Genomic DNA, 14,487 nt, shown 5'->3' on the forward strand with positions numbered 1-14,487 from the left:
TAGACAGCTTTGGTCAATGCAAATGCATCACATGGCGTGTTTTGACTAAAGGAAAATGTTGTGTGGCATTCTCTTACAAAATATATTTTTTATTAAATATATAAACCTTAAAAATTATAAAAATAGAAATAAATATTTAAAAATTCAAAAAAATATATACAAAATCTAAAAATATATAAATTATAAACATTATATAAATGGAAATATTTTTTAACTCTACATGAAATTAAAATAATTAATATATTTTTAAAATTAAATAAAAATTATTGTAATTTTTGTTGCCTTTTTCCATTGGCCAAATCTGTTTAATAGTTTTTTATTAACGTTGATTACAAAATGGATTAAAATAAGAAATGTATACTTTAGGTACCAAATTATGCAAAAAAGTTTAGGTACTAAATGGAAAAACATGTATATTTCAGGAGCCAAATCATGAATTAAGCTTCTTCTTTTTTTAACTAAAACTATGTGAATGGTTTAAGGAAGAAAAGTTTGGGTCAACTATTGTCGTGATATATTCAAATGATGTGCAAGTGTACACAGTCGTCAAAAAGTAATAAAGTAGTAAGTATAAAGTTTTCATCTCCACGGGGATTGTATATGCAAGGCAAAAATTGTGAAATTAAATAATTAGCAAATTGGTGATGGAAATAATTAGGGTAGATTTAATTAACTAATTAACTTAACTAAAAACTAAGTATGCTAAAATGAATGAAAAATGTAAACATAGAATAGTAAGCAACAATTCACAAGTTTAATTATTATGATATAAAAGAGTTAAATTAATTGTCTTTTCTAACTTATAATTATTAAAACAAGGTGGATGATGTTATGGAAGAAATTCATGGCAACTCGACTATTTATTAACCCATGAAATCACACTTATTAAATTATTATAAGCGAGACATCATATTATGTAAGGTAACAGTGATATTTCTATACTAAAATAATTTAATCGCATTAATTCTAAAATTATGGAAGGTAATAATTTTTTTCGATATTATTACTAATTTGACCTAATCTATTAAACAAATCAAACATGCACCATCCAGATATTGTGTAAATTAATTACAATCTAGTTCGATTAAATAATTAATTCAATTGAATCCCTACATTTTTAAGGCATGAATAGCATTTTCATGATGTTATCTGAATGAATAAGCAACCAAGGCACATAACATCATTAATAGCATTTTAATAATCTAAGCTAAAAAAATGCAATCAATCTAACAACAACGAAATTAAGACATTCTAATTAAATTAAAAGCAGAAAAATATTTAGCAATCTTGTTGATCAATTCAAAACAAAATAGAAAAGTTAAAAGGGAAAGAAACTAGAAGACAAATCCAGTGTTTCTCCGTAGCTCATCTTGTGTTCTGTTTATCCTTCCTTCTTCTTTGCTCCTTCGCACAATTGCCTTCAAAATGCTGAATTTTTGCTGCTCAAAGAACTTATGAAATGCTTCTCTCATTTCTTGTGTTGCTCTCTCAAATGGGAGGTGAAAGGGTGAAGAATAAGAGAAGAGATAGTTAGTGAGGGATGAGTGAAACGAGTGAATAGCTATGGGGTATTTATACTTGTAGAGGTTGGCTATTTTTAGCAAATGAGAGCCTCTAAAATCTCTTCTCATATGGCCGACCCTTATTTTAAGGAAAGTGAGTGGATGACTTTGAAATTTTTGCTTGATTCATGGGAGAGAAACCTTGAAATGGGGAAGGGAGTTGGACGGTCACATGAATTTTGTGGTTGATTTTCAATGTTTTACCAAGTCTTAGGTGGCTAATTTGGGTACCTCAATGGACGGTTGGGCCTTCTCCTCCTTAGTGGACGGTTTGGGCTCTTATTTCCTTAGCTGTCTATCCATTTTTGCTGACACAATTCTTGAGTTGGGTCAAGAGAATTTCCAAAGTCCAATAAGCTTTTAATTGGGCGTCTAAAGATAACTATATATCAGTCCTTTTCTACATGGCTTATGCGGTAGAAATGTTACAACATTGAGCATCAAAAGGTGAGTTTCAAAAACTGCAAAAATCATGTGTTTTAGTGTATAAAATGATCAAATTAGCAAATTCATCTTAGTATCAACTAATAAGACAAAATTATAACAAAAACTCCAAAATTTGTTATCAAACACTCAAAATTTACATGAATTACTAGTTTAAAAGTGCTAAAGATAACTCTATATGTTAGAGTTATCAACTACACTCAAGGTCACTAAACTACTAGTAAGTGTACGTTTTGGTCACTCAACTCCAAAAAGTTACAAACTGGTAATTGAACTATTCGAAAATTTTCATTTAAGTTACTGAACTATTTGAAAGTTTTTATTTAAGTCATTGAGCTATTAAGGGTGTTTTTTAGAAAGTCTGGTTAGTGAGCTCCAAGTTCCTATTCAACAATCCGTACGGTGCATCAATACATATTGACTAGTAGAAGAATGTACATTGGATCCAAATCGATCTAATGGTCGGTGCCGAAAATCGAAGAAGAAAGTTGTTTAAATTTTGGTTTGCAGATTCATGACATTTTAAAGTTATTTTAAAAAAATTAAACTGTAGAAGAGAAGAGAAATGAAAGCTTTCAATTAGTGCAATCAATGCGAACAGAGAAAACTAAAAGCAATTTTAATAACCCAATGACTTGAAATAAAATTTTGAATAGTTTAATGATAAATTTATAACTTTTTAAAATTCAATGACCAAAATATGAATTTACTAATAATTTAGTGACATTAAGTGTAATTTATCCAAAAAGTTATTGGATATCAATTTTACCTGAATAAAATTAAAATATATGCAATAGAATATAAATTGGCAGGCCATGACATGATATGCTAAACCAACGGTTCAGAGCCAATAATTAAAGTAACAAATTGTTTAGCTTTCCCAAGGTCAAAGGGTGTTGAGTTTTAACTTTTTGTGATTGTACAACACTACTTTTTCACTTTGTTTTTACTCTGTCTCTGCTAAATTATGAAATACAAATATATAAAGGAAAGAATGATAGATCCACGAAAACAAAACAAAGGCTTTCCTCTTTTTATTCTTTTGTCCTCTTAATAAAAAGCTTTCTGTATAAAAAAAAAAAACCTAGGGTTTTGTTTTACAGATTTCGAGGTAATCTCTTCTGGCCAATGCTATTTGTTTGGGAATTTGGGATTGAAGTATTAGAGAAGACTGATTTCCATGTCTTGGGCTGGCCCTGATGATATCTTTCTCTCCACTTCTCTTGCCACCTATCTTGATAGTAATCTCTCTCTTTTTCTCTGCTTTATATGTACTAATAAGCCAATGCTGTTGAATTATTTGATTTTTTTAAATTATGTGCTGTATGTATTTATTTATTTTTTCCCTTTTTTTCGAAGTGAGCTTTGGGTTTGTTTGATAACACTGTTTGATTCAGTTTATTCCCTGTTTTGTGTACTTTACTGTAATGGGTTATTTCCATTTGTGAAGTTCTGTTCTTTCATGTCCTTGGAATTTTTTTTTTTTTTTAACTTGAGTTTCTTTAAGGAATTTGTTCAAGTAAAAAGGCTTTGTATACTTCACATTTGCTTTTTGAGAAAGACTCCCTTTGTGTTTAAAGTCACGAACTTTGAACTTTTGGTCTTTTGGAATTTCCTAAAATGAAAATTGCCATCTTGGGTACTTGGTTGACTTCTGAAAATTCTAGGTTGCAATTTGGCATTTGTTCCTAATCAAATTTTTGTGATTGAGACATGATAATTCTCTTGCACAAGGTGTTTCACAGTGAGATTTTGACAGCATAAACTATGCACCTATTCCCATCATGCCCTTGAATGTTTTGGTTTTACATTGCAAGAATTGTTTAGTAACTTATCTGTGCTTGAGATCTTTAATGGTTGTAAAACATGCCTCAAGAGATCTATCTATTTTTATAGAGAAACTCCTTGTCCTGCTCAGAGATGGCCGAAAGCTTTTGGGATTATTGCGTTCTTTCGATCAATTTGGTAGCTTGTCCTGATCTTATTCCTTTTGATAAGTTCTTATCTGCTTTCTTTGTTTCCTTTACATTTTCTTTCTTCCTTTTTCTTCCGATTATAATCAGTGATGTCTACCCTTCTATATTTACAGCTAATGTTATTCTAGAAGGAGCTTGTGAGCGAGTTATCGTTGGAGATTTGTACTGTGACATCCCCTTAGGTCTATATGTAATCCGTGGGGAGAATGTTGTCTTAATAGGAGAGCTGGTATGCCGTTTTATGCCATCTTCTTTAACCCTTTTTTCTTTGGTTGTCATGTGGAATTGTTGTCCTACAATGTTATTCTTTTTCATTATAAATTGCTATTTGCTACACAGGACTTGGAAAAGGAGGAGCTTCCCTCACGTATGAATCCTGTATCGGAAGCCGAGATTAAAAGGGTAAGTGACTTGTTTGAATTCTCATTTGTTGCATATTTTTCCTGTTTGCCATATCTATTTGAGAGAACCCATCTTATGGAACGCTAGGTTGATTATTCCACTTACAAGGGGTTTGGTTTCTTATGTTTCTTTCCTGCCACATATTCCTCATTTTTCGTCTGATTTTGGCTGCTAAAATTACATAAAAAATCACATGCAGAACTATTGAAGTGTAATTATTTTTTGTAATTTGTCAAATAAAACACAACATGAGGCTTTGTCAGACGTCAACAAAATAGATCATGTATCTAGGTTTAGTAAATATATAAAATATAAATTCCTCCTGTTGATGTTCTTTGAACTACATGAATAAATTTATCTCTCTACCCTTTTCCAGGCTCAGAAAGCAGAACGGGAAGCAACAGACCTGAAGGGATCCATGAGGAAAAGAATGGAGTTCCTTGATTTTGATTAATAGATCCTGTCATTTTGTTAGTGTTTCATGCCATCGCAAATATTAGTGCAACTCTGACCCAAGTTTTAAACGAGGGTGGGGATAGGCATGAAAGTTCATACTTCATTTCTGTTGTTGGAGGAAGCTGGAATAAGGAGGAAACTTAACCACTTCGGAAGAGCGTCTCAGCTAAGAGGTTGAGGATAGGAAGTTTATTCTTTTACGTTCTTAAGTAGCAATGAAGATGATTTCCGGATACCTCCATAGAACAGGCAATAACTCTTAAGTGCATTAGCTAGCTACATAAGGTTCTCCAATCAGTTAAAGGATTTTGAACATTGGATGTTTATACCCAAAACTTTCTTTGCTCCCTTTGGTTTAGTTTCTCTTTACTTCCTTCCTAGGCTTCTACAGTTCATTTGTTTGGAAGTTGCTCAAAGTTTCCATGGTTTGTTGCTTTGTGCCACGTTTTCTAATGGCAGTTTCACGTTCATTTTATATGTACCCCTTTTAGCTATGTTTGATGATCATTTGATGCAGAAGTTTCTTCAATTTCTCTTACTCTTAACTTGCCTTCTTAGTTTTGCTGCTCGATAATAGATCATTAGCAAATTTTTCACGGCATGAATTTATCGAACAATATCTTGGTGCAAGGAAAACAGCATTTGATACAAAGCTTAATGCTTTTTTCAGCTGTGGAAAAACTGTAAATTACAGAAGTAGCAATCTAGGGATCAAAAACATGAAAACTTGTTGGCACCAATGAGCTGAGAACAGGAGAAATCAGATGGCAAGTCAATCAGTATTGGTGAGAAAAGAAATGATAGGCTCATAATTCGGAAATGTGGAAACAAGCTCGGAATGTTTTCCGAGCTCAAAGTCTTGAAATTGAAAGGCAGGTGCGCAGGTGCATCCAACGAGGGAATAGTGACACTCAGCATCCCTTGGTTCAGCTTTGGCCGCTCTGCCGTCACTGGAAATATGAAAATCCTTGGTTGGAAATGCACCAAACCAAACATATGGAGGTACCGTATATTGCAACTGCTGATTATCTCCCAGGTCAGGTCCGAGACATGTTAGTTTCAGCTTCCCATCTTTCTCATCCAGCTCTACAATCTGTATCAAATACGCTTAGTTACTCAATCTAGAATCCAATCAAGTTCATCTGCGATGTTTAAGCCATTATTACCGTAAGAGGTTCTCCTAAATAAAAATGCCAGGTCTCTGCACATGGTATTCGATGAAGGCGAGACACATTCCCGGATTGTAGCATGAAGTAAATACATGTGCTAACAGGACGATCAACTTTGTCTGCGGTACACAATTAACTGGTAAAATTTTGTTGTTCAGACAAAATATGTTGGAGTTTGACATCCACAGTTTGTTTTATCACGTAAATAAATAAAAACATGGAGTACAGAATATGTAACATCAGAATTAAAGGAGGGAAGAAAAGAGAGAGAGAGAGAGAAGGCATTTGGTTATTACAGTGAGGAGGAAGTTGAGATTTGGAGAGGAAGATGGAGATATCTCTGAAAGTTTCGGTATAGAGACCACCTTCAGGGTTGGGCACCAGATTCAACTTGGCTGCAATCTCTGATGCAGAAGCCATGCTTTGCCCTTAATCTTAGATACTGGGACTCTGCTGCTTTAGGGTTTCAGACACCAGTAAGAAACCTGTCTTTTTCTTGGGGGTGAATTTAGCTGCTCCCTATGGTTATAACGTCACTCCTTATGTTTACATTGCATCATCAAATTAAATTCAGGAATTTAGCAAAGTCAAGCCCCACCAAACACCTAAAAGTAGGATTCTTTCTAAAAATTACTTGAAACTAAATATTTATATGTCAATTACAGAAATATTTTTCTATGTATCAAAATACATTATGTTATTGTAATGCTACTTTTGTCTTTCTATATTTTAATAAATTTAATAAAAATTTAGTATATAATAAGATTTGAACTCATTTCTTCCTATTTTATAATTTTTTATCACTTCAATTAAAACTTTATTTTGATATGTTTATACATTTTAATATTATTACACATTTTTTCACTCGCATTGTTTGTATATATATTGATAACATCTGTTAATTGAGTTGATATCACGAGTCAATTCAATATCAACTTAAAAAATGACAATACTATGCTAAATATTTGGAGTGAATTTAATGTTCTTAATTTGATGTATTTATCTATTTAAATTTCTTTTTTAGAATTTAAACTAATTTTTATTTCAAATTGAATATATTACATGTGTTATTATTATTAGTTTCAAATTTTAAGTTTTAATATAAAAGAATATTATATTTCAGGAAATTGTGCTACCATGCATATCTCTTCCAAAGCAACAATTCTTATTTAGAATCGTTGTTGTTCAAAGCAACTATTGTTCAAGAATAGCTATGTCTAGAAACGGTTTCTGTTAGAGCAACTGTCGTCTAGTTTAGTTATTTTAGAACAACTCCTGTTGAAAACAACTAAAGTTTGAAATAACTCATGTTTAGAATAATGACATTTTTCAAGAATAGTTTTGTTTAGCACAACCATTATTTAGAACAACTTATATTTAGAACAATTGTGTTTTTCCGGAAGAGCCATTATTAAGGAACAACTTCTACATTAAGAACAACTATGTTAAGAATAACTCACTTTTGAAACAAGTCAAAATAACTATTTATTCAAAAACAACTCTCATCTAAAAATAATCGTCGTCTTGCATTTCAAGATATATTCCGCAAAAGATGTTTCACATAGTGCTAATTTATCGAATTAGAAGTGGAAGCAACCCCAGAATACAATAAAGTTCTTAGGCTATCTTCACTATTAAAATATTTCGGAGAACTTGGCTTAGTAGAACCAATAAGGAGGTAGTTAAGAGTTTATTCTTAACATTTTCTAGCGCGGAGTATTTTTTCTCTCCTTTAAGAAATATAGTGAATTCTTCTTCGCTATTCACCATTACCATCACCAACAAAAACTCTTCATCATCTCATCTTAACCATTAATGTCATTGTAAGTGAAAATTATTCTATTATTCCTATTAATTACCAACTTTGTAACTCTCAATTTTTTGAGACATTATAAAAAATAACCTTTCACAACTAGTTAAAGAACTTTTAACACTTTAAAATTCGAACTTCCAAAGATCTCTCTAACTTATTTTATTTGTTTAACTTTATCATCAACCACATTTCTCTTTCTTTACCTTATCAATCACCACCTATCATTGCACTCAATGTTACTAGATCTGCTCCAGTCTTCTTCTCTGCCTTCTTTTAAGTACATTCCGTTCACTTATTTGCAACGCTTTCTCTCTCCATAAAAAAACCCTCTAGAGTATTCAAACTTGAATTCTGTCTAGTTTAATCATTTTTCTGTAGTGATGATATGTCACTTTAAGATTGCATTACATTATCACTTAAATATTTTTAAATATATAATTTTTTAAATAAAAAATTGATGTATATAATTATAAAAATTTATCAAATTATAAAATTATTAACAAATTATAAATTTATCAAAATTATTAAAATATTTTTTTATAATTTATAAATTATACCTTTAGAATTCAACACTACAGTGTTTTTAAAGAAATTTGATACACAGATATCAAATCAACATTGAATTTATAAATTTTATAGATTTTATTTTTATTTTTATTTTATTTTTATAGTTTAAGAAAATTATAAATTGTTTTTATATTTTCAATTATTTATAATCTTTTTATAATTTGTAGTCTTTATAAATTTATAATTTTCATAAATTTCTAATTACATATATTTAGATCCTTATTAAAATTTTATATAACTTTAAAAAACAAATGAAAGAAAAATTTAAATTGTTTAACAGAATTCAAATTCATGAACTAATCTGAACAAAATAGAAAAAGTTAACAGAAAAGTTCTAAAGTTGAGACTCGATTTGCTTTATCCCTTATTTTAGAGTATAAAATAAGTTTTACAACCAAGTTGAATAGGCTTTTATAAGCCTACAACCAACCCGAAGATATTTATATTATTAAGCCAAAATATTATCATATAATTTATGAAGCAACTTTACTATTTTAACTCAATCAAACTGCCAAGGAAATGAATCAGGGCACCTGCTCTGAAAACTTCTTACTGCAGAACCTAAACCTCAATGGCTTTGTGCCGTGTTATCAACACTAAGTCTGACCTACTAAAAGTTTCCATAGCTCCTCAAAGAGAAAATGTTTTTGAGTCTGAAGCTGATCATACATACTCTCTTCACTTAACCTTTTATCTCTGAATCACCTTGCCAACAAAGCCTTGCAAAGAGCTCCCCATTCCAGCACCTACAGCTTCTGCCAAATACGTTGCCTGCAATCATCTCTCACTTTATTGAGTCCAATCCCCCTCAAAAAAATAGAGGAAAAGGAATGGAGGGAGAGAATACCTCCTGAATTGTCTTCTTCAAATCAAATGCATCTTTCACGCGATTATCCAAGAACAGCCATGTATCACGAAACTCTGTGAACAAAAATGACTAGTAAACGAAATGCTATCTAAAACATTGCATCTCCACAACAAGGTCACTGATAGAACAAAGATGAACCTGGGGAACTGTCTGTCAGCATGTAAATCTCTGTTGTTGAGTATATCCCTCCAAGGACAGTGCGCTTCACGTACCAATCTAAATCAGAGGCTTCATCACCAGCCGCATGCCAGATTTCATCGACAAGCATTGCCCGCTGCTTAAAACTTGTTGAAACATTCAATGGATGTGCCTACAAAGAATTGAGGAAACATTCGTATTAAAAGATGATGGCTTCAACTAAATAAACTAGTCTATTAACAAGAAAAAAGAAAAAGGTATAAGAATCAATACTTGGATGCTGAGAGCTTGAGGCCATTTTGATATGTAAGGTGCTTGCATTTCAAGGCGAAACCTTACAAGCTTGTAGATACACTGGCTAGGAATCAAGTCTTGTAATTCCTCGCCAGAGTCAATTCTATCAATAAGCCTTTGTAAGCAGTCATCCATGAAAAACTGCAGAGAAGGGAAAAAAATGTTTACTTCAAGTCATTGTTGGACAAAGAAAGAGAACACATTGCACGAGCTGAAATTAGCAAAGCTGAGTATGCATCAGACAGTAAGATATTTATAGATACAAATATCAAATGCGTAGAATAATAGGAAACCAGCATCCACCGGTTTCTTGCACTATGTCTAAAGGAGGGAAGAGGTGGAAGGAAAATTTAATTCCTTTCCACCACTTTCTTGGTTCCGTAGAGGGCAGCAAAATGAGTGGATTTGAAGTATTCCTTTCTCTCCAAACCAAATACTTCCACATGTGGAAAGAAAACACTAATTCAACTTAATCAACAAATTTGTTTACAGCTTTACCCATAGTCTCTTTCTTTCCCTCTATTACCCATAAATCATGCCAATTGCAATGGAACGGAAAAGAATTCCTTTCTTCACCTTTTCCCTTCCCTCTATTTTTCTTCCTTCCTACTAAACCTAGTGTTATAGACCAACCTTGAGCAATAAACAAAGTAATAGAACCAAATCAAGAATGCTACAAAGAAGCAACAAAAACTATGTTGCTCAAGCCCTTCATTTTTCTTGAAGGGCTAGTGTCCAATACTCATGTCAGACACATGGAAATGCCGACATAACCTCTAAGGATCCTCCTAATACAAAGACAAACATAGAAAAATCTAACCATACCCGTACCAGATACATTCCCTATTCATCGCTCACACCAGAGTTCTAGTAACATAAAACAAAGATATAAACCCTTGCTAGAAAAACAGCCTCCGAAATGTTTTTTAGATTGGATTTGATCAAACCATGGCCCTTAAACGGGAGAAAAAAAAAAAGAAACATGACAGCATGCAATAAGATAATGATGAGGAAAGTAGCTTTATATCATAAGAAATACAATTAGATTGTCCTTAAACTGCAATTCCCTAACTAAAATTTCCGAATCAGAACCGATAACCATCGCAATCAAAGAATAAATTTGAAAAAGTAAATGAATAAAGGAGTAAAACCAGAGGTTATAAAGATCGAAACTTTGTTTAACCCCAAAAGTACCTCGACAAGGGCAGCTTCTTTTCGGGGGAAAGATCCAACAATGGAAGGAGAAATCCCAACTTCCTTTGCTCCTGCTATCATCGCTTCTTCACTCCATCCCAATCTTAACTGTATTTAAAATGAACCAAAAAAAAAAAATCAATTTTTAACTCTTGAGGAAATCATAAAAATAAGAATATAGTTTCAAAATAGTAAGAACATAGTGTACGGACGACGTGTCGTAGTGAGGCTTGAAGAACCCGAGCTTGCTCCCCCTGGTACTCAGCTCGCGGATTCTTTCTCTCCTGACGCGGAATATCGCCAGCCGCAGATGATGTTTGGAAACTCGTCGATGAAGATGACGTGGAAGAATCAGCTGGATTAAGGGGACGATTAGGGAACGTTTGAGGTTCCGTTGTAGTGGAGAAACGAGAAGAGGAAACGGCAGTTCTAAGATCAGGGAATCGGAGGAGGCAGCGGCGGCCTCCGCCGGTGTTTTTGGTTAGAAGGATGCGATTCACCACCGTTCGATACATTTACGCTCCGTCGTTCGTCGCCTTTAAGTTGCGGCTCCGAGATTGATTTTTCTTAGTATTATTAATTAAGTTGGGGTTGAAGACTGAAGAGGAACTTTTAGTAGCACGTGGATGAATTAAAAGTTCCCAACGTGTCATGGACCCTGTCCACCAAAATAAACCAAGACAAAGGAATGCTCCTATTTTTCAAGATTTCGGATCAAATTACAAATAAAGTTGATATAATATTTAATATATTATATCAACGCACGTGTTCATAATTTTCATAATAATCCTTTTCTATCCCATTTTGCATTTAACCCACAATTAACAACTAAAATTTATTAAAATTTTAACTAATATTTTTATATTTAAAATTTATTTACATATGAATGATCGTTAACCTTAAAAATAGATATTATAATAACTTTTCTTTCATCTATTAAATTATTTAATAATGTAATTATCAAATACATGAACTTCCACCAATGAGGCATAAGTAGTGTCAAGTATTTAGATTTAAGTATTATCACGTGTAAATATTATGCGTGAATTCTCTTTAGATTATTCAGAGTTTAAATTTTATCATATGTGAGTTTTATTTAAATTTATTATGATTTAGGTTTGAATATATTATGATTTTCAATTCATTATGCATCGTACGAAATTATTCTAATTCTAATTTATTAAACGTATATATTTTTGTTATCTATACTTATGATTCGCATCTAAAGTTGTTAATAGGTTAGGTCAAGTCGAGCTTCAGTTTCAAAAAAAAATCCTAGCTCGAGATAAGGTAGCCCAAAAGACCTATTTTACTTATTTAAATTTATTTATTAAAAATATTAAGATTAATATTAATATAATTTTTTTATATTTTTATTATTTAAAAACAATACAATGGATCATGCCATGTCGAGTTGAAAAATATAAACCCAAGTGCAGCCCATAAACACTTTTGTTTGTATCTACAATGAGACATGTAAAACTCTTTAAAAAAATAGGGTAAACTATCATTGTAACGACCTGATTTTTACTGGTGACAGTAAATTCAATTTCGAAGTCGAATTTCTTAAATCAAGTTATTCCAGAATGTTAGATCGAATGGTTTCCAAAGCAAGAACGAAAATGAAAAGGAAAACTATTAAGTGACATATTAAGGGAATTAATAAGTTATTTGAAAACCTAGTAACTTAAACATAAAAATTATATTGTAGAAGTAGCAAAGATTAAGGAGACTAGATGCAAGTTTAAGCAAAGCCCTTAATGTGCAGTTTAACAAGGCCTTTAGTGGAGAGATGAATGAAATAGTTGATTTCATTTCTTTTTCTCCAAACCGTGAAGGAAACATAGAGAAGAGAGAAAATTGTATGCTTCCAACCTCCATTGTAATAAGCTTCTCTACAAAGTTAAAGACGCAGTCTTGAAAGAAAAAGGAGAGGAGAAGGTGAGCGGAGAGTGATGATTTTGATTTGTGGGGTTTTTTACCCATATAATATAAAATAAATAATAAATATCTAAATAGTATCCCACCACCATTAAATACGGGAATGGTATATTTAGGGTGGTGGAAAGGCGGCACCACCCCTCTTTTCCAACACCTGTCAACAATCGTTAAACAATAATAATAATTTTATATTGGTGGAGGCTTGTTGATTGGCGGCACCAAAATGAGTTATTTATACAGGTTAAATACGGGTTTAGGTCGGCCAAATGGTATGGTTTGGTAGTGCCTTCTTGACAGGCGACACTGATTAAGGGCACGCCAGAGGAGGCACTGGTTGAAGGCACGCCAAAGGCGACACCAGTGAAGCTCGTCTTAAAGGCGACACCAATGGCCATACCAGTATTTAGCCAGTGTTTTTTGCAAAAAAATTTAGAAGATTCAAGAATAGCAAAAATAAAAAAAATTCTGAAATTTTTTTTTTGTAAAAAAGTTCACAATGGTAGTAGATATGATTTAATTTTTTTATAGTATTTTTTTAGATTATATTGAGAATTTTTAATGCTTTTTTAACAGATTTAGTATTGAAAATGGATAATTAATTTTTCGTATGCGTTGACAATAGCAGTTAGATGTATATTTGAATGTTGCCAATAAATAGCAATGAGATTTAATAGAAATGTCTCGGTTGATGATATGAAGGAAAGGATTAGTGTAAAAATTGTTAGATGTTGTGGGAAAAGGATCTCGAAACTATTTTACAAGTTTCCAGTTTTGATAAATCTCATCAAATTCACTAATATGGAACTTGTAGACGATGATAACGTGGAGACAATGGTCGTTCTTTATTGTGTAAATCGGAGACACCAAAATACACTGATTCAGTTATTTGCTAAGTTAGCTGATGTAGAGCCAATTGAAGATTCCACTCCATTAGTTGAAGAACATGGAGTTCAAGATCCGTGTACGATGATTCCGATAGCATACATTGATAGTCGATCGACCATACACGAGATCGACATTGATCTTAATGGTGCACTTGCGTCTGAGAACCTTAACCTGGGCCCCCGTTTACAAATACATCTAGTGGTGTTTGAGACTGATGTGGATGGTGATGATGAATATGATAATAGTGATCCTTGTGATCATGAGGTCGTAGATTATAGTGATCCCGATCTGGATGAGGTCCCGAATGATATCGACGATGAAGGTGCGAATAACGATAGAAATGTTAACATGTCTTCAGTAGGGAACCTGATTCGACACATTATGATATGCAATGATCCTGAGGCACATATGTCACTTATAGATCCCGATGCGGTGCATACAGTCGACTTCTCAGAGTATCTTGATATACTATGTAAAAGCCCGTTTTTAGGTCAAATCAGAACAGTGATTTTAAGACCATAAATCCGAAGTTGAAATGATTATTTTACTATTATTTTATTATTTACAGCATGAATATATGATGGTGTGAAATTTTCGTAAAGAAATTTTATCGTTTAAATGCTTAATTCAGTAAAAAGGACTAAATCGCATAAAGAATAAAAGTTGTGTTCTATAAGCTAAAGGTGTCAAATAGCTATAGAATATTAAATTAAAGGTCCTTATGTGATAATTAGCCCAATTGTGAGTTAGTGGATGATATTTGGTTTGGCATTTGTGT

General features: G+C 32.4%; 3 protein-coding genes across 3 annotated transcripts; 1 reads left to right on the forward strand and 2 right to left on the reverse strand.

The window, feature by feature from the left end:
* Window positions 1-2,960: 2,960 nt before the first annotated feature.
* LOC105773306 (sm-like protein LSM1B) lies at window positions 2,961-5,378 on the forward strand. The gene is made up of 5 exons (XM_012595073.2): window positions 2,961-3,247; window positions 3,903-3,971; window positions 4,096-4,211; window positions 4,322-4,384; window positions 4,761-5,378. The coding sequence occupies exons 1-5, from the start codon at window positions 3,187-3,189 to the stop codon at window positions 4,836-4,838; spliced, it is 387 nt and encodes a 128-aa protein (XP_012450527.1). The 5' UTR covers window positions 2,961-3,186; the 3' UTR covers window positions 4,839-5,378.
* Window positions 5,379-5,481: 103 nt separating this feature from the next.
* Window positions 5,482-6,649, reverse strand: LOC105773305 (uncharacterized). Its single transcript, XM_012595071.2, has 3 exons — window positions 6,306-6,649; window positions 6,007-6,128; window positions 5,482-5,933 (listed from the first exon to the last, which is right to left on the reverse strand). The coding sequence occupies exons 1-3, from the start codon at window positions 6,427-6,429 to the stop codon at window positions 5,613-5,615; spliced, it is 567 nt and encodes a 188-aa protein (XP_012450525.1). The 5' UTR covers window positions 6,430-6,649; the 3' UTR covers window positions 5,482-5,612.
* Window positions 6,650-8,709: 2,060 nt separating this feature from the next.
* Window positions 8,710-11,476, reverse strand: LOC105773304 (uncharacterized). The gene is made up of 6 exons (XM_012595070.2): window positions 11,096-11,476; window positions 10,884-10,991; window positions 9,669-9,830; window positions 9,396-9,567; window positions 9,237-9,310; window positions 8,710-9,160 (listed from the first exon to the last, which is right to left on the reverse strand). The coding sequence occupies exons 1-6, from the start codon at window positions 11,396-11,398 to the stop codon at window positions 9,080-9,082; spliced, it is 900 nt and encodes a 299-aa protein (XP_012450524.1). The 5' UTR covers window positions 11,399-11,476; the 3' UTR covers window positions 8,710-9,079.
* Window positions 11,477-14,487: the final 3,011 nt, after the last annotated feature.

Source organism: Gossypium raimondii, chromosome 6 (genome assembly GCF_025698545.1).
Source record: "Gossypium raimondii isolate GPD5lz chromosome 6, ASM2569854v1, whole genome shotgun sequence".
In the NCBI taxonomy this organism is placed as follows: domain Eukaryota; kingdom Viridiplantae; phylum Streptophyta; class Magnoliopsida; order Malvales; family Malvaceae; genus Gossypium; species Gossypium raimondii.